Source organism: Clupea harengus, chromosome 4 (genome assembly GCF_900700415.2).
Source record: "Clupea harengus chromosome 4, Ch_v2.0.2, whole genome shotgun sequence".
Taxonomy (NCBI): domain Eukaryota; kingdom Metazoa; phylum Chordata; class Actinopteri; order Clupeiformes; family Clupeidae; genus Clupea; species Clupea harengus.
This window is the reverse complement of record NC_045155.1, coordinates 14,447,540-14,470,414: the sequence shown is the minus strand read 5'-3', so window position 1 is coordinate 14,470,414 and position 22,875 is coordinate 14,447,540. Positions and strand designations below refer to the sequence as shown.

At 42.8% G+C, this 22,875-nt stretch overlaps 2 protein-coding genes across 3 annotated transcripts; both read left to right on the top strand.

Annotated features, from left to right (window-relative positions):
- Positions 1-3,367: 3,367 nt before the first annotated feature.
- Positions 3,368-12,877, top strand: ttll10 (tubulin tyrosine ligase-like family, member 10). Its single transcript, XM_031565535.1, has 11 exons — positions 3,368-3,611; positions 5,020-5,188; positions 5,578-5,696; positions 6,354-6,474; positions 6,914-7,003; positions 7,425-7,592; positions 8,664-8,835; positions 9,052-9,189; positions 9,666-9,782; positions 11,466-11,559; positions 11,948-12,877. The coding sequence occupies exons 1-11, from the start codon at positions 3,368-3,370 to the stop codon at positions 12,721-12,723; spliced, it is 2,208 nt and encodes a 735-aa protein (XP_031421395.1). The 3' UTR covers positions 12,724-12,877.
- Positions 12,878-13,441: 564 nt separating this feature from the next.
- Positions 13,442-21,445, top strand: LOC105898970. 2 transcript variants are annotated; one of them, XM_012826080.3, is made up of 12 exons: positions 13,442-13,972; positions 16,384-16,486; positions 16,603-16,665; positions 16,816-16,959; positions 17,283-17,369; positions 17,662-17,740; positions 17,878-18,014; positions 18,219-18,365; positions 18,483-18,569; positions 19,017-19,092; positions 20,437-20,513; positions 20,791-21,445. In XM_012826080.3, the coding sequence occupies exons 1-12, from the start codon at positions 13,884-13,886 to the stop codon at positions 20,860-20,862; spliced, it is 1,161 nt and encodes a 386-aa protein (XP_012681534.2). In that variant the 5' UTR covers positions 13,442-13,883; the 3' UTR covers positions 20,863-21,445. The 2 variants fall into 2 exon arrangements, with proteins under 2 accessions (XP_012681534.2, XP_031422225.1); XM_031566365.2 differs by lacking the exon at positions 16,603-16,665.
- The last annotated feature ends 1,430 nt before the right edge of the window (positions 21,446-22,875 follow it).

Genomic DNA, 22,875 nt, shown 5'->3' with positions numbered 1-22,875 from the left:
GAAGCACTGTGTTGATTGGCTGGGATTGTTTATAGCTTGGTCTGAGCCACTATGTTTGTTTCCCATTTACAGAGCCAAGGCTGTGTGTGAACATCAGAGTTTTTGTTTTTAGTACAAACACTGCTAGAGGGACAGCTAGAGGCCTGTGAGGAGCAATTTGCTGAATGTGACTTTACTTTAGGGCCTCTGGGGAATGACTGTCATAACTTACCCTTAATAACCTCACTGTTAACATCTGATATGCCAAATTCATGAATTGATTAAAGTTGAGAAAAAAAGAGTAAACATGAAATAAGACAAAAGATTAGAATAGAATAGAATAGAATATAAAAGCCTGTATTGTCATTGTATTTGCATACCATGAAAAATGAGATTCCACCAATTTTCCATGCATTCAACTTACGAAATTCAAACTATTCAAACTGTAAACACCCACCACCCCGTCCCCTCCTCGTGCAAGGTGAGGCTCTTTTCCTTTGCGTGACATCACCAAGGAATTTGGGGGAAAGATTCCTGCACCGGTCTGTGCATGCTCAGGTGCAGTTGGACGAGATTCCACACAGCGATGGGTAAGGTTCAACCAGGATTGTCAATGAGCCGAAACAGGACATCAGAGAGAGAGAGAGAGAGAGAGAGAGAGAGAGAGAGAGAGAGAGAGACGGAGAGAGCACGTGGGCTTTTAAACCGCCGTGGCATACCAGTGGGGTGGAGACGTGCACAGTCAGTGTGTGCTGTTAGATTATGAGCTCAGACAAACAGGGAACTCCCTTATGACAGCTTCACACTCCTCATCTGACCTTTAAAAATTTTGAGGGGAATTTACATTCCTGAAACAGTTAATGAATGGCCTGTGATTTCAAATGACGAATGAAGTTTAGAACAGGAAGTAGGTAGTGATTATTAAAAATTCTTCAATAAGTGACCTGGAAACTGAAGAAGACATTATAATGTAATCTGTTAATCTGTTAATTGGCAAAATCCCTCTGCTTTACTCTACTAAAAACTGGTGATTGAAATACTCAACAAGAGAACCTATGTTAAAAAAAAACAAAAAAAAACAATAAGACCTTATCTTAAATATAACTAACCTGTATAGTTCAGCTCTTGTATGTCCATTTAGAGCAAGACATTGAGCACATCCCCATCCAAAGGTTATGAACAGAATATCCCCTCAATGTTGCCCCCTCCCCTTGGTTTCACTGTAATTCTGCAAGGACACTGAGATGTAGGACAAAGCCATTGAGAGATATCTTATTTCCCCAGTAACCAAACCACTCTTTTCTTTGGCGAGCGAGTAACTGCCATTGGGACACTGTGGGATGAATGACTGTTTACTTCCTGGTGTGAAGGGGGAGAAGACAGGCGACATGGGAACAGGAATATCTCCTGTAACACACCTTCTCTTGGAACCAATCCCCAAAACACACACACACACACACACATACACACACACCTCCTTTCTCTAGAACAGATGGCGAGCCATGGGAGTAGCATGGCTGTAAAACAAGCTGGTTCTCTTTGTCCACCTACACACCATTTTGTACACAGTGTCTATCAGATTGCAGCTTCATAAAAAGGTGTGGCTGACATCCGCTCAGAAAATTAGACTTTAAAAACACCTTGAAGAGCAACAGTGTTTTACAATGGTGCTGCAATTGGTTTTTCACATTTGGCTGCAGTGCATCATTTGCAGGTCCATCCCTTGATTTGAGATTTTTGTTTTGATCAAACATGTTTTAATTGGCTCTTGTGACAGATTATTATACATTTTTTGTAAACAGTGTTGCTATGTCAAAGATAGATGATTTACTTGATTCAATCAGTTTGAGAAAATCTGATGTGTAAATTAAAATTGTACAAATGGTGTGGGCATTGATTTGCTGTTAAAAGATATCAAATTAAAAAATAAACTGCCAGTGGTTGTCATTTTATTGTAGTTGGTTGCAACACTCCCTATCCACATTGGAAAGTATCCATGTACTAAGTGGAACAAGATTTTGCTCTCTACAGTAACACAGACAAGAGAGAGCACAGATTAAGTTAAGAAGAATTAAGAGACATGATTTTTAACTTAATTATAAACTATTGAATACAGGTTTTTATGATTTTGACATGTCTTTATTTTCTGCTGCCAACAGGTGTACTGTAAACACTAAAGAATACACCGCTTATCTATAATCAATAATATTTTCTAAATTCCTGTTATACATTTACTATTATTATCTTCCTGTCATCATTCATCAAAATATATCTGGGTTAGATTTTTTTTTCTCAATTTGGTATTATGATACTTGTCCAGTAATGAATATCTGTTCCTGCTATTTCCTATGAATCCAAAAAATATAGAAAAGAAGATATAACTCAACATCAGCTAGAGATAGTATAAGCATGGACTTAAAAACATTTTACTTCGGGTTTACCAACCCTCTGGCTAATTATATTTTACACCTCCTGACAATACAATGGCTGGGAGAAAGTCTATGGTGATCAATACTGAATGACTAAGCTCAGGTGGTCATGCTGGGGGAATTATTGCCATGAGAATCTTGGTCCATTATTGTTGTAAGAATCAATGTACAATTAAGAATGGTTGCTAGGGCACCCATTGCCCGGGCAACCAGGAGTTGTTTACACTGTCTGGGTAGATCTTTAAGCTCTGACAAAGACCTTGCAACCAGAGTGCCATTAGCGTGGCCAAGACATTCAGACTGAAACAGACCCACGTGGAGCTTTTTAAGGGTCACACCGAAACCTGGAGGACAAGTGTAAATGTACACATTTGAAGAGGACACACTCTGTCTTTGCAGGTACATTTTCAGCATTTTTGCTTAGCCAAGATTCAAGACATTGGACCTTCAAAACAACAGCATCGATAGTACAGGTGTTCACTGCAGGACTTTAGAATCACATTAAAGCCTTCATTATGACATCACATTTTGTAGCCATGGTTTGGAATCATTTGTTAAATTTGAAATAAAAATGTAGCTAGTTTGTTTAAGGTCTTCTTATCATAAAACATGAAGAAAAATTCAAAAAGTACATTTTTGAAAAATCATAACAACAAAAACAATAAAAACAACTGAACCTTTGAAATAGTTGTCTGAAATTGCATGTCTTTAAACAGCTTAGTTTCTTTCACACACCAGTAAACAAACAAAAGCTCAACAGAAAACTGAAATGTTTTCATATTGGTTTTTTTCCACCGATCTACAGGCCCTGCCCAGGTCAGAGGTGAGAACCACACACCACCTCCCTCCCCCCTCCAAATGGAAAATCTTTCCACTCTCCTGGCAGTCTGGGTCAGCAGGGAGTGATGCCATCAGAGAGCGGGACAGGATCAGACAGGCGCACAGACACCTTGGCCGGGATGAAGGTGGATGGGGACCACACAGGCAAAGATGACCTGCCAAGCAAGTCTCCAGAACAGCAGGTGAAGGGCGGTGGGAACGGGGAGAACCACGGCCTGGCAGGCAACCTGGATGGAGACGGGGCCCGGGGCCCTGGAGCTGCAGGTAAACAACAACAGGAGAGGGAGGCTCCTCGGGAGCCCTTGGGGAACCAGCCGTCTGGAGCAGACCAGCGCGGAGAACAGGTGAAGCAGGCAGATGGAGGTGAGCCAGGTGCGTGCTGAAAAAAAAAAGCCCATCATTAACCTGGGCTGCTGTGATGCACTGCTCATCGCAGCTTGTCTGTGCCATATGTTAATTAATCCCAGAGAGATCACCATGAGTTCAGCCAGAACAAAAAGAGTGGAAAAAAAACTCCCATGATGAAATGCTTTGTTCTCTCATAACAGACACATCTGTAATGGTACGATTAAGTTGTTTTAAGCACACGCCTGTTGTCAGTGCCTCTGTAATAGCGGTGTGGTAAGACAGCACGCTTACCAGCTAAATTTGTGATCTAATCAGGACAACAGATGAAATGTTTGAACAGTCCCTCAGCACCCAAAAAGTCCAGAGAAATCTCAGTCTCATAATGACGGCTTATCTGATAGGCCTAATAACATTAGCACAGATAAACATGCATAATCTGCCTGAAATGTGTTTTGTTTGTCAAGCATCTGCCAGTTGTGTTTGACAGCCTGTATGGCTTGGTGCTTATGTGTAGCAAAACCCACATCCACGCCGCCCAGACAATCAGCAGCTGAGTACATAGCGGGCTTAACAACATGCTATAAAACTAAGCTCTGCTTTGAATAAGAGTTGGGTTTCAATAATTAGTTTTGAAACTAATTGTAAATAATAACATACACATAATTATCCATCAATAACTGTAGAGTGGTATCATCTGATGTGCTCTAAATTGTAAATGATAAGAACATGCTCATTATTACTCATTCAATAATGAAATAATTTAGTCATATTTAAATAAGTCCTATATTTGTGCTATTTTTGCAATACTGCTTATGGTGAGTATTTTGAGGAATCTTTCAAATCAAAAACACAATTATGTGCGAGTGTGAGAAGTGTGAAAGGGTTTAGTCTGGCTGTGTCGGCGGTGTCAGCTTTATCGGCGCGGGGAAGCAAAGGTGTGCTTAACACAACGTCTAGCACTGTTGGAGAACAGGATCGGGTGTCCCTTCGTCGGTGACACTCTGCTTCCCCCGGCCTAATTATCTCCTGCACGCTCAGCGGATTACACCAGCCAATTTCCTAATGTCTTCCCAGTCGCTTCTCCTGTAGAAGTCCCCATTAATGCGAGTCTCAGTGTATTGAGTTTGATGGGCCTTAACTAAGGTACACTGTGTAATTAGGCTGCCTGTCTCTCCAAATCTTTATTTAAAAAGGTCATAGTCAAACTCGGTGGCTCTCCGTGGGATGCTTAAAGGACAATCGGGTTCCACAGAACAGTAAAAGTTCATCTCAGAATGATTTGCCAAACCTCTGCATTGGCTACATATGTGTTATGTGAGAGTGTGTGTGTATGAGTTTGTATGCATCTATGTGAATGCATGAACTATGGTTTTGCACTCAATCTACTATACGCTTGCATGAACTCTGTTCGCCTGTCGAGTAGATATTTGTCAGGATGAGAAGGACTCTGGTGAGAATGACAGTGGAAAGCCAAGGCAGCAGGAAAGCTCCAGACTACTGCAGTGCTCTGAGAGAGACAGTGACAAGAAGCCAGTGGAACCTCAAGGGCCTGGACCCTTCTTTTTCATTGGAGGGGGAAATGGGGCCCCCATGTGAGTGGATGGATGGCCCATGAGGGATGGATGATAGAGCATTTAGCAGATGTGTTTATATGTGTGATAAGATGCACTATAACAGAAATACACACACATACAGCACACAGAGACACAGATGCAAACACACACATAGGAATATAAATAAGTCTAACAGTCTAAATTATCCTACTATACAAAAATATTAAATTGCAAAGCAAATATGGAAATGAGTAGCAATATGCTAATATAATGAATGCCTGGCAAACAATATATTTGAAATATTCAATACTAAAGTACTCAATTTATCACAAACTTATCGTTATATAAACCGCCTTGAATATCTGTTTTTCCCCCAATGTTAAATTACCCAAATCTTCAAAACAGTGTTGTTATGTTTCATTATTCAGAGTGGCTGCATACTGTGAGAACAAAGGCTGGCAACGCATTTATGACAAGACACGGGAGGACTACAAGCTGAAATGGTGTGAGATCAGATCAATGGCAATTTACTATAACTTCAAGGAGGGTGAATACTCTATCCATTTTCTTCAAGTTCTTTTTGTTACTTTTTCAGATCCTTGCTTTTCACTCACTACCTTGAACAATAACAAGCAAACCTTTTAGTAGTTTACAACTTTTGCACTGAGAAAAATATTGTTTGCCCACTGTAATAAAGGGGAATAATAAATCGCTAACTCAATAGTGTGGCAACATGGTCATGACATACGTTGTGATGTTACAATCATGTCTATGTTTCCAAAACCAAAAATCATCATGTTGAAGCCTAGAGGCTTGCAAATAAATATTGACCTCAGCAAGACCTCGGCATACACTGCTCTCATTTTCTCAAGACAATCAATTTCCTTCTCACACCACAAGGCTTAAAGTTTTAAAAAAATGTGCATAGATTTGTGCATGGGTCCACCCACATGTTAAAGAGGTTGTATAAGTCTACATTATATACTGAGGAGTGTTTCAGATAAAAAGGTATTGACTATTTATTTATTTTGATACTAAATGTAGATTTACCTTATACCTGAATATCTTTGATTTGTTTTTGTTTTAAAGAACATACTCAAATTTGTTTGTATAGTCCGCAGGGTCTTTTCTTCTTCCATGGGCCTAAAATGGTGATGGTTGAGTCTGATCTGGTGCTTTCCTGTAAATGCTCTTTTTCCTCAAGGTGAGCAGTTGCTGTACCAGATCCCAAACAATAAGGTCCTGACTTCCAAGATCGGACTGCTCAACAGCCTAAGGGAATATGACAGGGTCAGCAGCAAGGTGAACCGTGGCAGAGGGCTCAGGTAGGAGAGAGTAAAGAGGAGCTGACAGCAGCTAAAATGGCAGCACTTTCAAAGGGTGTCATCTCTCTCTCTGAACAAACGCAAAAGAGAAGAGACACAAAACGGACTCAAACCTGTGCACAACAGTGCATAGATGAAATGGCTAACTGTTATAGGCATTATTAGCTTTTATTATTATGAATGCATTATTACATATCATCAGTGTAAAAAACGTCCACGCATCCAAGATGCCATGTTGTAATTCTGTTCATAAAAATAAATGTGCCTAATAAATAACAATGAGCTTCCATTTCTGACTGCCTGTCATATTTCACTGTAATTCTCATGTTAGCCTGTTTAACAAATGTCATATGCTCTATAGTCTATATACAATGTGTTTATACTAAGTTGTTTTATGGCGTCAGTATTAGCCTGTGTAAACTCTTTAATCTACTTACAGAAGCCTGAAGATGGATGAGTTCTTTCCCGCCACTTTCCGTATGGACGTGAAGGATGAGAGAGAAGCTTTTTTTGCTCAGCAGGAAAGTAAGTTTACATCAGCAAATAGGAGCCTTAATGAACACTTAATCAAGTTGGTGAAACTGTACCACAGGAAAGACAAAACATGCCCACTGAGACAGTGTCTTCCATGAACACGAAAATGTTGCTAGCCACAGTAGGCCTATGGGATGAAGTAATACCTGTAATGTAGCTTTGCATGTACGCCATTCTTTTGATTCCCATCATACCTTCTTCCATATTCCCATAACAAAAGTCATGAAATGATGAAATCTGATAAGATGACGTTGACAGATAAAGAATGTAAGCCCCACCCACATGATAAGGGATATGACTTTTTAACCAACGACATCACCTTATCCACCTTATCAGTTAGCCTAAATAGCCCATAGAGTAGATAAGTCTGATCCGGTTAGCTCCGATGCTCTTGCAGGGGCTTGCGAGGAAACCAGCAACGTGTGGATCTGCAAGCCCACAAACCTGAATCAGGGCCGGGGCATCTTCTTGCTGCGATCCCCGGAGGAGATCAGCGCCTTACGGGCCCGGCTGCAGAGCAGCGCCGACAACCAGAGCGGCAGCAAGTACTCTTTCCGTGTCCCACAGGCACGAATCGTCCAGAAGTGGGTAAAAAGGAGGATTTCGTGTCATAGGCTATCTGCACTGCCGTCTAAGCTAAGCTAGTGCATGAAGTTGACTTTGTGGAAAATAAGATGTACTGAAGACAAATGTAATTGGTGTGGTAACTCTTGGAAATGAACAGTGTATGTAACCAATGGAAGACCATTTGTATCCCCAAAACAATCTTTTAGCTACTGTTGAATTTGTACTGATAAGCACGTCTCAAACACAAGGCCTAAGCCAATGGGCGTACTGTATTTTAGACTGCAGTTCTCCCCTATTCCAGAAGAGGGTAGTATTGAGCTTGGTCTTTACTCCAAGGTTCATCAAAACATTATACTACATCACTCACATATTATATCATTAACACGAATAACGTTTCGTAAGACATCAGATGAAATATGTTTTGCCATTCAATTCAAAGCCATTAACTGTGTGCAGTGTACTTATCTATCATGAAATCACTGAATAGTTGGTGAAAGTCAAAAGTCATGAGTTATTAGCTTTTTTCAACGCAACACCCCTATAGCTTGATACATCAAAGGGAGACCAGCTGTTCCATTGTCATACAGTCAAGCCAAACCTGACACTGCACATATTTAAATAACATCAGACCCTACCCCTACTATTATTTCCTCATTATCACATTCACATTCAACTCAAGGAGTTGAAAGATTTCATCAGAGTTGTATTGCAATTACACACACACACACACACACACACACACACACACACACACACATTTGAAACCTAGCCCATCAGTGGGATGATATCATCTCAGCATCAGCCAATAGGAAGTTCCATCAAACAGATTTTCACTCTAGTTGTTCACATGAAGAGAATAAAAACATCCCTAACCTTTTAGACATATCTGGATCCATTTCCATTATCAGGGATTAGCGAAGAGCAGTGCTAGTCAACCACGACGCAAATAAATGTCGAAAAATGTGACTTTTAAACTAATAGATGACAGCACTGAAGATACTCATGCAGACATATTGAGATGTGCAGATGTGAAGATGTGTGAAAATGTCCAATGGCTGTGCCTGAACGTCTGTGTGCACTGTTGATAGGTATGTGCAGAGCCCACTGCTCCTGAAAGGCAGGAAATTTGATGTGAGGTCCTACCTGCTCATTGCTTCCACGTCGCCATACATGGTGTTCTTCCGCCACGGCTACATTCGCCTTACATGTGACCTTTATGACCCTAACTCTACTAACCTCTCAGCTCACTTGACGAACCAGGTATACGGGTCTCTGTTTAACCATTACTGTAAAAGTGTCTTCCATAGTTGGTAGAGTCCTTTTACTGGCATCTAAATCTCTGTCATCTTTTTATGTTGTTTGAATGACAGTTATTTCGCAATTAATGTAAAACAATTCACTGTGGCAGGCTAAAAGATATTGATCAAATATTTAAGCAAATGTTAATCTGAGCAAATGACAACTCTTTCTGTGCAGTACATGCAGAAGAAGAACCCGCTGTACAGCAAACTGAAGGAGGAAACTGTGTGGTCAGTCGAACGGTTCAATGAATACGTTAATGAGAACTTCAAGGCTAAGGGGCTTCCCAAGGATTGGGTGAACGGGGCCTTCGCTGTGAGTTGACAAACACCCGCATTTAACACCAAACCTAAACCTCAACTGTCAACCATTTAGGTTTCACTCTCACCTTCCCCCGTATGTCAAAGCTCAGCAGCTGTAGCTTATTAGGAAGAGCAGCTTTAATGTCTTCAGTTTATCACTCTTCCAAGCGAGGGAATGAAAGGGGAATGGAGGGCGGATGTTGTCATAGGAACACAAGCTTCAAATGACACCCCTATATTTTCTGCTGACATTTTAGACTTTGCAGTTACAGACGTTGTTTTAAATAGCATATCATACAGCATAAATATAACAGCTTCAGCAGCAGACTTGCTAATGATCATAACTGGAGCTGACATCATAAACCAGTTTAAACCAGCTCCATAGATCTGACTCTTGACTGACGGGAGTCTTTTGGTCTGCTTGGACATAGTGTAGTCCAGCGGTGGTCAAAATAATGGGGCATGTTGTCTCTCTGTGCTTTGGAACAGCGGCGCATGCAGCAGATCATGATGCAGTGCTTCATGGCGGTCAAAGCCAAACTGGTGCGCAAACTGGGATTCTTTGACCTGATTGGCTGTGACTTCCTGATTGATGAGGACTTCAAGGTGAGAGACTAATGAGCTAATTCCCTCCACTGAGGTGTGTATGTGTGTGCCTGTGTGTGTGTGTGTGCGTGTGTGTGTGTGTGTGTGTGTGTGTGTGTGTGTGTGTGTGTGTGTGTGTGTGTGTGTGTGTGTGTGTGTGTGTGTAGAGGAAAATAGATAGCATGTGTAGTCTAGAAATGGAATCCAAATGAGACTACTCGTCACAAATGCAAAGCCTCTCGTGACGTTAATGACATGAATGTGTAGCAAGTTTACCTTACGGTATACTGACACTTGGTGAAACACAAACCATTGCGTCTGTTCGGTTGAGAGTAGGGAATTGAAAAGGCCAGTGGAGAGCTTCTCCGCTCCTGTGGCACCACCTACATTTTACCCCTTCACAGCAGTTGCCTGGCAACTCGCAGACCAGCAGAAGTAAACATGCTGTCTCTAAGCCTGGGATGCTCATCTGAAGCTCTCGCAGTTACATCATTATTATGTTTTCAGAAGCGCCTCAACACAATAGTCCTCATTTTGTCACGAGAATTATGATGGAGAGAGAGAGAGAGAGAGAAAAAAGCTGGATGTCTTGATGGATGTTTGACATTTATTATGCCATTGTGATGGTGCACAGCTGTAGGGAATATACAAATGGCAGCTTTGAATTAGTATACGGAATAGTGCAGTGCAGTACAGTGCATATGCAACATAGCTGTAATGAGTAAAAGACATAATGAACTGTTGGCCAATAAAAAAAAGATCTGTCACAGCTGTTTCAGGGGTGTGGCTGAAAACAGATTGTTCATGCATCAGCCATGCAAAGCATGACAGCAGGCTGGTGTGCTGTGCGGGTAACACCGTCATTTGATGAATTATTAAGATGTCTCAATATGGATTTCACAAGTAGGCAGATTTGAAGCCACATACTGTAACGATTTCAGCAGCAGTTTTACCTGAAGAAATCGCTCTCATCCCACACAAATGCACACAAATGCACACACACACACACACACACACACACACACACACACACACACACACACACACACACACACACACACACACACACACACACACACACACACACACACACACACACACACACAGAGAGAGAGTGAGAGAGCGAGAGAGAGAGAGAGAACAGAGAGAACTGAGACATATACGTATTTGTTTGGGAAAAAAGTGGACAATAAGGCATCCTTGAATGTTCTGCATACACTTGATGTGTCGCTCTGTTGGGCCAATCAGTATGAGACATTCATTGCTTTTGTTCTAGTCACTTTATTGTTGCTAGCCCTTTTCATGATTACTTATTCATTTAGGGCCTCTGTAGAAATACACAGAAACTGATTCTTCAATGAATGGGTCTGCATACATCTTGGTGGCAAAATTGTTCTTTTTAGTGCCAGAGAAAAAGCAGTGGAATGATGTAGTTAGGGTGCCACCTACTGGTCACAGACCACTCATAACACTTATAAGGGACTAATCTTTTATGCTTTAATCTAATGCCCTGCTCTTTGTTAACTGGAGTGACATAATATAACATAGCTACACTAAATACCACACTGTAAAATCAATAGACCATAGCTAAACCTATGAATTGAAATAAGGCCAAAATTGCTCGAAACTGCTTTCTTTGCCTGCACATACTATTTCCATTGTGGGGTGGATTTGTGGGCTTACATTGTCTTCACATATGACTAGGTGTGGCTGCTTGAGATGAACTGCAACCCAGCTCTTCACACCAACTGTGAGGTGCTAAAGGAAGTTATACCAACCACTGTGACGGAGACTCTGGGTAGGCGGCACATTGTTTATACTGTTTCTATGTAAGACCTTGTCATTTAGGCAAGATCATTTCCTCAAAGTCATCAGTACAATATAACATTCATGTTTTAGGCTTGAACTATTGTGTAATTTGGTCAACTCTCAGCCACATATTTAGTAATGCTGATTTGTAACATGCTTTGTTAATGGCACATAAAAAAAAATCTGTTGAAGTTGTTTGTTTGTTCATGTTAAGTAAGGTGTCTTCATTCCAGTTTCATTCCAACTACATTCCGTTCTAGTTTTGTTCCAGTTATGTTTTAGTTCTTTTTTTCGTGAAAAAGAAGTGATTCATTTAGCTATACTTTTTAATTTCATGATTTTGATAACATTGATCATATCAGTGAGTGTTTCTGCAGACCTGTCTCTAGAGATCTTTGAGAAGTGCCGCTGCAGGATGAAGCTGCTGCCCCTGGCCAGTCAGAGAGACTTTGTGCTCCTGTACCAAGACGAGGGCCCAACGCCCATCTGGAAGAGCAAGGCAGCCCCGTCTCTCCAGTCGCAGTCACCAAAGAGCTCCACGGCCCAGTGGAACACCAGCACCAAGGCTCAGAGGTCTGCTGTGTTGAACAGATCCTCGGGAGAGAAGCCAGAAAGTGGCGGTTCGGCTTCTTCAGTTTGCCCGGATACCTCCGCAAGCTCCAGCCCTTGTGTTTCCTCCTCCGCCCTTACCTGCACGGCTCTACGGGCCAAACCCCCAGCCCAGGCCTCAGAGACGGCGGTGAACCAGAGACCTCTCGATGGCAAGCCACGCGAGCCACACCCCCGACGCCAAGTCCGCCCGTCCAAGCCAGCCCCGGTGCGCGTGGAGCTCCGGGTCAACACGTACACCTGGCAACAGCCGCAGACGGCAGCACGGGACGCCAGCCGCGCGAAGTGCAGCGTCATATCGCTGTCCGTGCCCTCGGTGGGCGAGGCCGTGCTGGTTCCCAAGCGCCAGCCTATGCCCTACCCCAGGGAGGCCACCAAGGACAGGAGGGAGGCACCAGACCTGAAGAACGTCAGCCTGAGGCTGGCCCAGCTGCAGCCGAGTCAGACTGCCTGTTTAGGGGGGCAGGAGGCAGGCGAGGCAAAGCGCACAGACAGGAAGAGGATCAGGCCAAGAGACAAACTTAAGACCTCAGGGAAGACCTGACAACCTCGCGAGTATGAGGTTGTCATTGGACACAACTAGCACCATGAACTACATTGTTCATCTGTGCTGCTTTGGTACTGTAGTGTTCATGAAACTGCAATAATGTTTTAAAGACAAATTAACTAAATAAAGTATTTATTGTCTGACCCTCAAACTTGTGTCTCACTGTATTTTAGTGTTGTGCACTCAACCTACCTTGAACACAGCTTTTACAAACTCCATCAAATCTCTGCAGAATGACACCTGGTTGATTACGAAGATTAATGGCTTGATAATAGCACAATTAATTTACACTATTAATTAATTAACATTCAATGTCTTGCTACCACCAGGAAGTAATTATATTGTGTATGCAAGGACATTGTCATGTACAATGACCCATTGCTTGGAGACACCTAATTAGTTAGTCCAGCAATACCCATCTAAGCCCCCCCCCCCACTCAGACACACACACACACACACACACACACACTAATTTAGTCTGTGGTGTGTTGCTGTAACTGCTTGTTTGTGGGCTTCACGGCTATGCAATTATCTCTGCCTTGCCGTCAGTGTTGCCTCCCGGTGCACTGCAATCATACCTTAATTTCTTCACCGTTAAGCCGTGTTCCTGCCACCCCGGCGTCTGATTCACTTGAGCGGCCGAAACTGCTCAGGAGTGGCTGAGGAAGTTGCGTTGGCCGCAGCTGCGTCATGCATCAAACTGACAGGAAGTCATGGCACACTTGTTTCTCCTCTCTCTCTTCTGGCTGCTGTGTCATATGCGTGTCAAGTCTCTGTCTGGCAACTGGCACTTTTATCTGGCTTGCTTTAGTGTCTAGTGTGCGGGCTTGTGTAGTGGGGAACCTTTTTGTTTAGTTTTTTTTGCTGTTTCATTGCTCACTGTCAATCTTTGCTTTAGCTTTCCTGTTTCTACTGACTGTTTTTTTTCCTCTCTTGCAAGTTACTGTCCCCCTCTTTCTGTCGCTGTCTCTATCTCTCCGTCCCCCTCCTCCCATCTCTCTCTCTCTCTCTCTCTCTCCCCCTCACTGAGGGGCAGGTGTTGAGGGGATGAGCGAGGCTCGGGGCAGATGGCACTCAGTGTGTAGTTAGGCAGTCGCTGGGAGCAGGGTTTTTTTCCCTCCTTTGGACGCTGAGGAGTTTTACAGGGCCCTGCAGCCATGGGATGCTGTAGTGTGACTCAGAGTCACACCGGGATTGACGAAGTGGGGCCTGATGAAATTGAACTGCTGGAGATCGATGGTACAGGGTAAGACTTTGTCATCGTGGCTCTCTCTTTTCATGTGCAGTGTGCGTTTTTACTGTGTTTCACGGTCAGTCATGTGGCACTACTGTGCAATGGGAACTTCCTAATTTCCAGCGCTGTATAGACACACATGGGATGTTGGGTGACTTTTTCCGTGAATCACATGAGTCCGTGCCTTTGTACATGGGTACAATAAATGGGTCATCTGTGGAGTTGGTGCTTTGAATAGAACAAGAGAAACTCTGTTCACTGGCTGATTGCACTGGAAGGATTTGCGCATGGGGTTATCTATTTGGTGCCATTTTGACTCTTTCAAAAACTGAGTTAACGGTGCAAATCACATGACTACACCGCATAAAATACGACGTGGTCCGGCATCCTGTGGTCTGTGCTCTGGAGCTTCATGTTGTGCAAGAGTTTGATAATGCCCCTGAGTTTGCTAATGCCCCTGAGCGTCTGAAAATTGTGTGCATTATTATTGACGGGTGAACGCATTCACTGAGAGGAGTCTGCCTTGAGTGATGAAGTGTAACGAAACGGAATTCCACTGTCTGACCCTTTCTGAGTTAAGCTGCGACACAGAAAACCAATGTGTTGACATCCTGCAGAGTCTAAGAAGATGATAACATTACACTGCAAAAATTGCTCACAGATAAACACGTATGACACAGCAAGAAACCATACTCCAAGTAATAGCCTCAGCCACCTCACATGCCTTGATTTCATTGAGAGGACATTTTGCAAATGCTCTTTGGCAATTCTACAATTACTTGTAGAAAAACAATGACCCATAGGTGGTAATTAAACATGTCCAAAGTTACACAGAAGTTGGAAAGAGAGAGGAAGATTGTGACTTGATGAAAACACACAGATACCAAAGAGGATCGCTGCCTCTCAGTTATTGAAATATGAGGCTGCAAAGTCCTGATATTATCTGATTAGTTGGCTCTTGTACTTCAAATGAAGCATGACTAATATTATTGAGCTAATCAGGACCCCTGCTCCGGTGGGGTGGTCCAGGCTGGGCACTTCAATCCCTTCATTAGAAGACTGGGGGATTAGGGGTAGGGGCAGAGTGGACGGGGAGGGGGGCTGGCAGACTGCACACATCCAAACTGACAAGCATCCCAGCAGAAGCAGATAGCCCGTTTAGACAAGCAAAACAGCACACAGACACAGGGATTTACCCTGGCAGTGCACACTCACAGTCAGGCAGGTTAGTCATAAACCGTTATTCACACACATTCACACTCATAGAGAACGCGCCAATGCACGCATCAAGTGATACATGTACGTTTTTCCTGATATGGCACATTTACATTTTACATTTTAAATTCACATTTACAAACCCACATGCATGAGAGCACAAGCACACACACAAACACACACACAAATACACACTCCCACATACAAACAAACAAATATACACACTCGCATCGCATGCACAGACACGCCAAACCCAACAAATGACAGTGATGAACTGACATGTCTTTTAAGGAGATGCAGCTACTGAGTAGCAGCAGGCCACTCCATGTCAACACCACTGCAAACATAATGAGAGGCACAGAGACATAATTAGCAGCCAAGTCCACATACAGACGGAGGGACTTACAGTGGCACTGACTGGGAGTCTAGTGGGGGTCAGATGGTGTCTGCCTGTCATACCGGGCCCACTTTAATCAGCTTATGTCTGGCCAGGCCACCCCTCAGGAGCGGGACTGGATGGGGTTCAGACAGAGGGTTAGGGTTAGGAGGGAGTTGGGCCCAGGAGCACACAGAAATGGCTGGGTCCCTGAAAAGGTCCAGTGAATGGGCCCTCCAAAACTCTGATTTACTCGTATCAACAAATGTGCGTGCTGTCTCGGTCTTAAATAAACACATGCATGTAAACTGAGGTAAACTGTTGACCTTTTGACGTTGCATGAAAAAAAAATGACTCATTATTTTCCGGAGACAGGGGGTTTTCTCACGAAAGTAATTTTTTTTAAGTAAAACGCTTATTTTTGTTGTTTTAACCAGTAATGGTATTTTGGTGGAATTTTATTGCTGGCCTCCATAGACCATAGCTGGGCCCACAGGATGTGGCGGCAAAATAATCAGTAAGGCTAGCACTCTGTTTGTACCACTTGGTGTTAATGGTTAGCCACATGAATAACCCAGAAAAAACGAAATCCCACAGGGGGAATTGGTACCACGTGAGAAGTATCTTTTAACACACTTTTGAACACTTTTGAACACACTTTAACACACTTTAACACACTGTAATATTCTTCCAAATTGTTGCAAAACTTTACAAATGTGCCAAACAGCCATCAAATGAGGAACCTAAATATGATGCTTAGGCTAACGTTGATTCACTTGCTAAGTATGTGCTGTAGTTGCTAGTTGCTACTGTAGTTTGTCTTGTTCCCTAGGCTCTGGAATCTGGGTGAGACCAAACCGTCGATGCGTAATGGCACAGGCCCACCGCCTCCACCACCAGTTCGCTGTTCTTCCATCAGGCACCTCACACAGGAGGTCAGTAAAGAGAAGGAGGAGGAGAAGGAGGGGAGGAACTAGGAGGCCATGTTTGTAACAGTAGCTTACAAAACAGTAGCTTAAAATCAGCTTCATGAACACTATTTTATCTGTAGGAAACTAAACCTGTTGAAACCAGAATATCATGCAGTGATATCCAGGTGCATCATGATATCCAGGTATGTAGAGTAGCGTTTTGGAGTTTTAAATCCTGGTGAGATAATTTACATTGTCTACATTCTGTGCCTACCTGTTCTGGTAACTGAATTGTTGAAGTGTGGGGCAGGCTTGAGCTACAGAAAATGGTTTAGATGTGTTTCCTGTTGTAGATGGTGTTGTGGGGCTGGAGCAAGGAGGAAGTGCATCACAAGATATACACACAGCCAATCAGAGAGTGGGAGGGGCGGGCCGCACACACCTATGGTGACATCATCTACTCCTCCCTCGTGACTCTCCACAACACACACACCAAGGTAAATGGGGTCACAAGTGGACATGTGACAGATTTGGGGTGTAACTATGCAATATGTGAACCACTTTTACTTTCATATTTAGAAAAAAAAAACAGGGGCATTTTTCAAAAATCCCCTTTCCATGCACTCATGTACTGTACATGTGCACACGCACGTACGCGCACACGCACACGCACACACACGCACACACACACACACACACACACACACACACACACACACACACACACACACACACACACACACACACACACACACACACACACACAAACAACCCAGCTGACCTGTTTCTGTTCACATCATGGAAATCTCCTCTCCTGCAGGCGATGGGTGAGCGATACCTTGTGCTCTTCTCCTTCCATCTACTGATCTTAGCTCTGGACCACGCTCATCATGATTTCATTTATGAGGTGGGTTTCCTTCATCTGTTCAAATACACAAACATGTAGATCAAGATGGGGCAGCAAAATAGTTACATAGGTAAACATGCATGTACGAATGTGATTTCTCCAAATGATATTTCAAAGTTTCACTCATGTTTTTTAAACTTATATCTCAATAGGTCATATGACTTACTTGGAAGTAAATAATTTGTGCTAACTGAAACATCCAGGCATTTTCAATTGAAAGGGGTTTTATAATGTTTTATTGTTTGTCTGAATGGTCAGACTGTCTCATTCAGAGTGTCATCTCACCCCACAGGGCATTCTCCCCCTCTCATCTCTGGAGGTGGACATCATCTCCCAGGACCCCAGCTCACCATACATGTTTGAGATCAGTGGTTAGTCTCTGTGAATGCCTGTCTGAAAAGTCACTTTTCATCACTCTCAGGAAGCCCAAGCACTGCCCATGCAACAGTGTCAGAAAGACAAAAGATGTTATTTCCGTAATGGTCTGTTCAATCTGACTCTGTTTCAGGCCCCATGGTGGACTCCAAGATCTTTATCTGCGCCAGTGCCAGCGACAGGAAGAACTGGATGGATAACATTGATGACAGGAGATATAAATCCCTAAGACAACAGTTGAGCCCCTCACACAGTGCACTGGCCTATCTGGTAAAGTATGAGCAGAATGTTACAGTTACTGCCTTACTGACTGAATTATTTGGTTCACCCTATTAATGCTGTTCAGAATACACTGTGTATAAACTCTGTCAGGTGCTCATGTTGTTTTTAAGACATTTAAAACTCAGTAACAGCTGTTTCGTCCATGTATTTAAATGGGTTCCTAAGTCTAAGTTCTTCTCCTGTTTTGTTTAGCTGCCGTGCGATGAGACCTGGAAGAGAGAGGAGCTGAAGAGGTATCTGCTTCGTGCGCCAATCTGGCAGTGGGAAGGCACGTCCATCCAGCACATGGGCCTGCCAGTGGCCCTGTCCCTGGTGCACATCACCAACTCACAGAGGCAGGTGAGGAAACAGGAACCAGCACTGAGCCACACTGAGCAACCATGTTTGCAGGATGGTACTGCACTGCATCATACACGGTAACACACCGACTTTTTATCTCATGCTTGATGCTTGCAGGGACCCCAAGAGCGACTTCTTGTCCTTTTTCCACTGGACGTCCTCATTCTCTCCATCGACTGTCAACGTGTCCACTTGAAATACGAGGTAAGGTGATCTGGCTGGAAAAAGAATGCGTGTCAAGAAGACACCTCGTGATTTCAGTGTAGCTGAACCCATGACCTCAGCCATGTGTCGCTGGTGAACAATTGTTATAATTTCGGCAGACAGAACAATGGGAAATGTTTGTAAACCGACCTGGCTTTCGCTTACCCCACAGTGCACAAGTGACAGGATGTGAAAGAAATGATTAAACCTTCACTCCAACCTATTGTTGTGTAGATATCAAAATGCTTGCCATATTAAAATGAAACTTAAGATGAACGTTCAACAGATTCTGTGTATCAGTCCCCCCTGTTCCAAGGTGATGGGAATGGCAGTTAGCTGTTTGTATACGTAACCTTTTCAGGTTTCAGGTTAAACAGTTTGTGATTGTGTGGTGAGAGGAACTGAAGTTCAGTTGCTCAGGGTCTGTGTCTGACTGTGCTCCCTCAGGGAAGGTTACCACGCAAAAGCATCCAGGCCCTGGAGAGGTCAGCTTTGCCTGGCAGGCTGGAGTTTGAGCTGACAGGTGAGATGGCAGAAAAAACGGCACCCGTGGAGACTACCTCTTTTCACCACTTCACACCACTCATAGCGCGGAAATGTTCCACTGTTGCAGTTCCTGTGGTCTGTTATCAGCCACGTTACCACATGATTCACCCATACGACAGCAAACCACCACGTGCTGACAAAAGCTAGATGAAGACATCTCTTTCACTTCTTATAATAGCAAGTAAACACATGACGACGTTTTGTATATTGTCTCTTGCTAACTCAGTGGGCCTCACGGAAATATACACTCACACTAAAAAGACTGTTTTCAAACATGAAGCCCGCTCTAATATCTGTAAGTGTGTTGGCTGAGTTGGACTAGAGGTCTTTATCTCAGGGACATATCTGGCACTAATTCTGGGCCTTCTACCAAAAAATATTGGCAGTGTATCACACATTGCATGTCCTTTGATACTTTTTAAGATAAATATGAGAGTGATTTTATTACATTTTCACAGTAGCTTTAAAACTGTTTTGTGCTGACATAGCATCAGATGCAGTTCCTCTGTCCTTTGACCAGCGTAGTCTCTTAAGCCTGAACAGGAAGTCACTGGTAGAAGGTGCTATTTTGCACCAGCAGAAGGATGACACAAATTTAGGTTCCTTGATTTAAGTGCTTCAAACAAAGCAAAGAAAGGTTGTCTTATTTGCACAGAGGTGTGGATTTACATGCCGTGCTCACTGTATAGTTTTCAAATTAAAGGTGCTGTCCATAATTCTAATCTGTGATGTAAAAGCATTTATATTTTATTTTCACATAATTGCATACTTTATTTTGTCATGTGATCTATGTATGTTAGTTAAGACACTGTTTAATTAAAACTTTTAATTTGATAGATTAAGGGGAGTTCATGCCAGGTCAACAGGGTTGATAGGTGGTGAGTTGATGGTCTGAGTCGTGTCAGTTGGTCTGATATAATTCTGGAAGCGGCATTCTTTTGAGACACACGGAGCCTGCGGCGTTTCTTTGCCACATGTTTTAATTCCACATATACGGACCGTCAGAGTTTTTGTTCGCTCATACCGACCGTGAGAGCCTTTTTACACAACGGTCTCAAATAGGGATTCCAGTTTTTCATGTAGAATGTAGCTTGGGCCGAGCCATATACTACTTGCAGACTGTGCCTTTAAACCCAATTTAAAATTGTTGTTAGACAAAGTTTTAAGATACCACAATGGTGCTGTTTTATGTCAACTGTTTTGTGTTTTTGACCAGTTAGTAAGACAATCAACAAGCTCCATGGAGCTGTATTTATATGTAGTGATCACACTACATTCACCTGTAAAAGCAGCATCTGCAAACTCCACATTTTATGTTCAGGTGAGCTGATGGAGCCTCTGCGTGTTTCATGCACCTATCCTGAAGATTACCAGACGTGGATCTTCCAGTTACAACAGGTACGACACAAAACACTCATCTTCTTAATGCATCTATCAGACAACTCAGGGCGGTCTCCATCCTACTGGAATAGATGGGTAGACATACAGGGTAGATTAAGTATATGTCATGTGTGGCCTGGTACAATATCGAGAACATGCACTGTGCATGTGCTCTGTGTACTGCATGTGTGGTCATGGTGTTTGGAAAGACTGATCATGTATTTTGAGATTGTGTTTGTATGCTATACAGTGACATCAATATTAGTAAACAATATCTCCTTTTTTTCCCTTAAAGCCTGACAAGGACATTCACACCATCTCCAACCACTCTGCTCCACCTCTTATTCCAAAGAAGCGCAGAAGCTGAAGAGGAACATCAGACTTCATGTGAACCATGCTGTCTCAGATCGACCGATTACACAAAGCCTGAGCAACAGCAAAAAAAAAGACTCTTGACACTCTGGTCATTATTGTACAGATGTTTATCTTTTTCTCTAAACCTAGCCTCTGTGTTTGATATTGTATTTTTACTACGGATTTACTGCTAGTCTTTATAGCGAGGCACACCCAAGTGCATATTATATGGCCTTCCTACTACAATGTGACTGCTTCTTATTCACAAAGAGATTCATTCCAGACTTATTAAACATGGGTCTGTTAGTTTTGGTCATTGTAAGCTTACGCCTCCTCTCCGCAGGGGCAGAAAGACAGTTGCTGTAGAAAACCCCAGAGTGAGTGCAAGATGAGATGATGAGGGATGTGATGAATTACTTTAATTAGCTGTGCATTCCTGGGCCACCACAGTAGGGATTTTTTTTTATCTTTCTCTTCACCACAGCAACTAGTCTGATGTCTACCACCTCTCTGATGTATTGCTGTTGGAAGGTCTCCAAGACCACTCTTGATTTCTATTCTATTTGTCACAATAAAGTTTTTCGATTCACCTCAAACTTATTCGCTGCGGTTTGATGTGGTGAGATGGAAGTATTTAGAGACAGTCTCAGCATCTTTTGTCTTTTCCAGTCTTTCTAATCAATGAGGCAGTGGAAAATAGGCAGGAGGCAAGTGGGAGAGAGATGGGGGGCGGGTTCAGGAAATGACCTCCGGATGGACTCAAACCTGGGTCCCCGTGGGCACTGAGTCCGTATGTGATGTGAGGGGCGCTGACACCGATGCTGTCGCTGTGCTACGGTTCCCCAGACAAAGCGCGATTTTTAAGAGGTCAACGCTGTCTTGCAGTAGATGGACGTTGACACAGCAGGAGAGCTTAGAAAAGGGGTTTTAAAAAGTAGGAATCAAAAGTTGTATTTCAACACAGCCCAGACCTGCAACCTGCAACAGTACAGGTGAAGAAGTAGAATCTCATCTTGTCTGTCTCTATAATACTACATCATATTGAACCACTGTATTGTATCTGCATTTATTGCAAAGTATGTATGTATTATTGACACATTTACACAGCTCAGCATGGAGAATTCATGTCATCGTTAGTTTTTTCATGAAACACATTCAGCATTTGATCATTTAGAGCTTGATTCCCTTGTCGAAGTTACAAAAATATCGGCTTGGCATGGTTGAAACTTTCTTTATTCATAAATAATGGGTATAATTTGACCTGCAACTTAATCGCTATATTTATCTATTATGTAAGTACATCTACAGACTTTAAAGGAACTCATCTCAAATGATGAGAAGCATCCGAGGGAACATTTACAAATATCCATGGTGCAAAAGCAACATGTTAAATTAACAATAATTTGTTGAAAAAAAGAAAATGTGCTATTTCGAATGTCTTTTCTTCAAAAAGCTGACACCATGCAGAAAATAGGCATGTGATGTACCTTAGTAGTCTCCAAGTAGTCTATACTGTGGTATGACTTAAAAGTGGTAATTTCCTGGACAGATCAGTCGGTTTCAGTTTCAAATCGTTCTCTCTACATTAGTTCTATCTTGATCACGTTCTTTCAGACTAAAGGTTTGTTATGAAATAAGGCAGATGCTCTTCCGCTTTAGAGACAACAGCCATGCAAGATGAACACAGCCTGTGGTTAATGTGGTGGATGCCGAGGACCCAGCATCAAAGCACTGCTGAGAAACAAAAGCACCGAGGCCAAAGATCCATGCAACATCTGCAGAAATACCAAGAGTGTGTTCTGCGTATCGCATTTCCCTAAAGTTACACACAAAAAAAAAGAGTCTTTAATGATTCGATTTTTTTTTGTTTTACATCATAACAGCAAATCAAAGCTACTGCGGGACACAAAGGTTAAAGTTTGTGTCTCCTCCCTCCCTCATACCAAAGAAATAAGAGCACCAAGGTGCTGTCAGGGAAACCTGATATGCAGTGATTCTTAGCTCCAACACTACAGTGTGTCTGTCC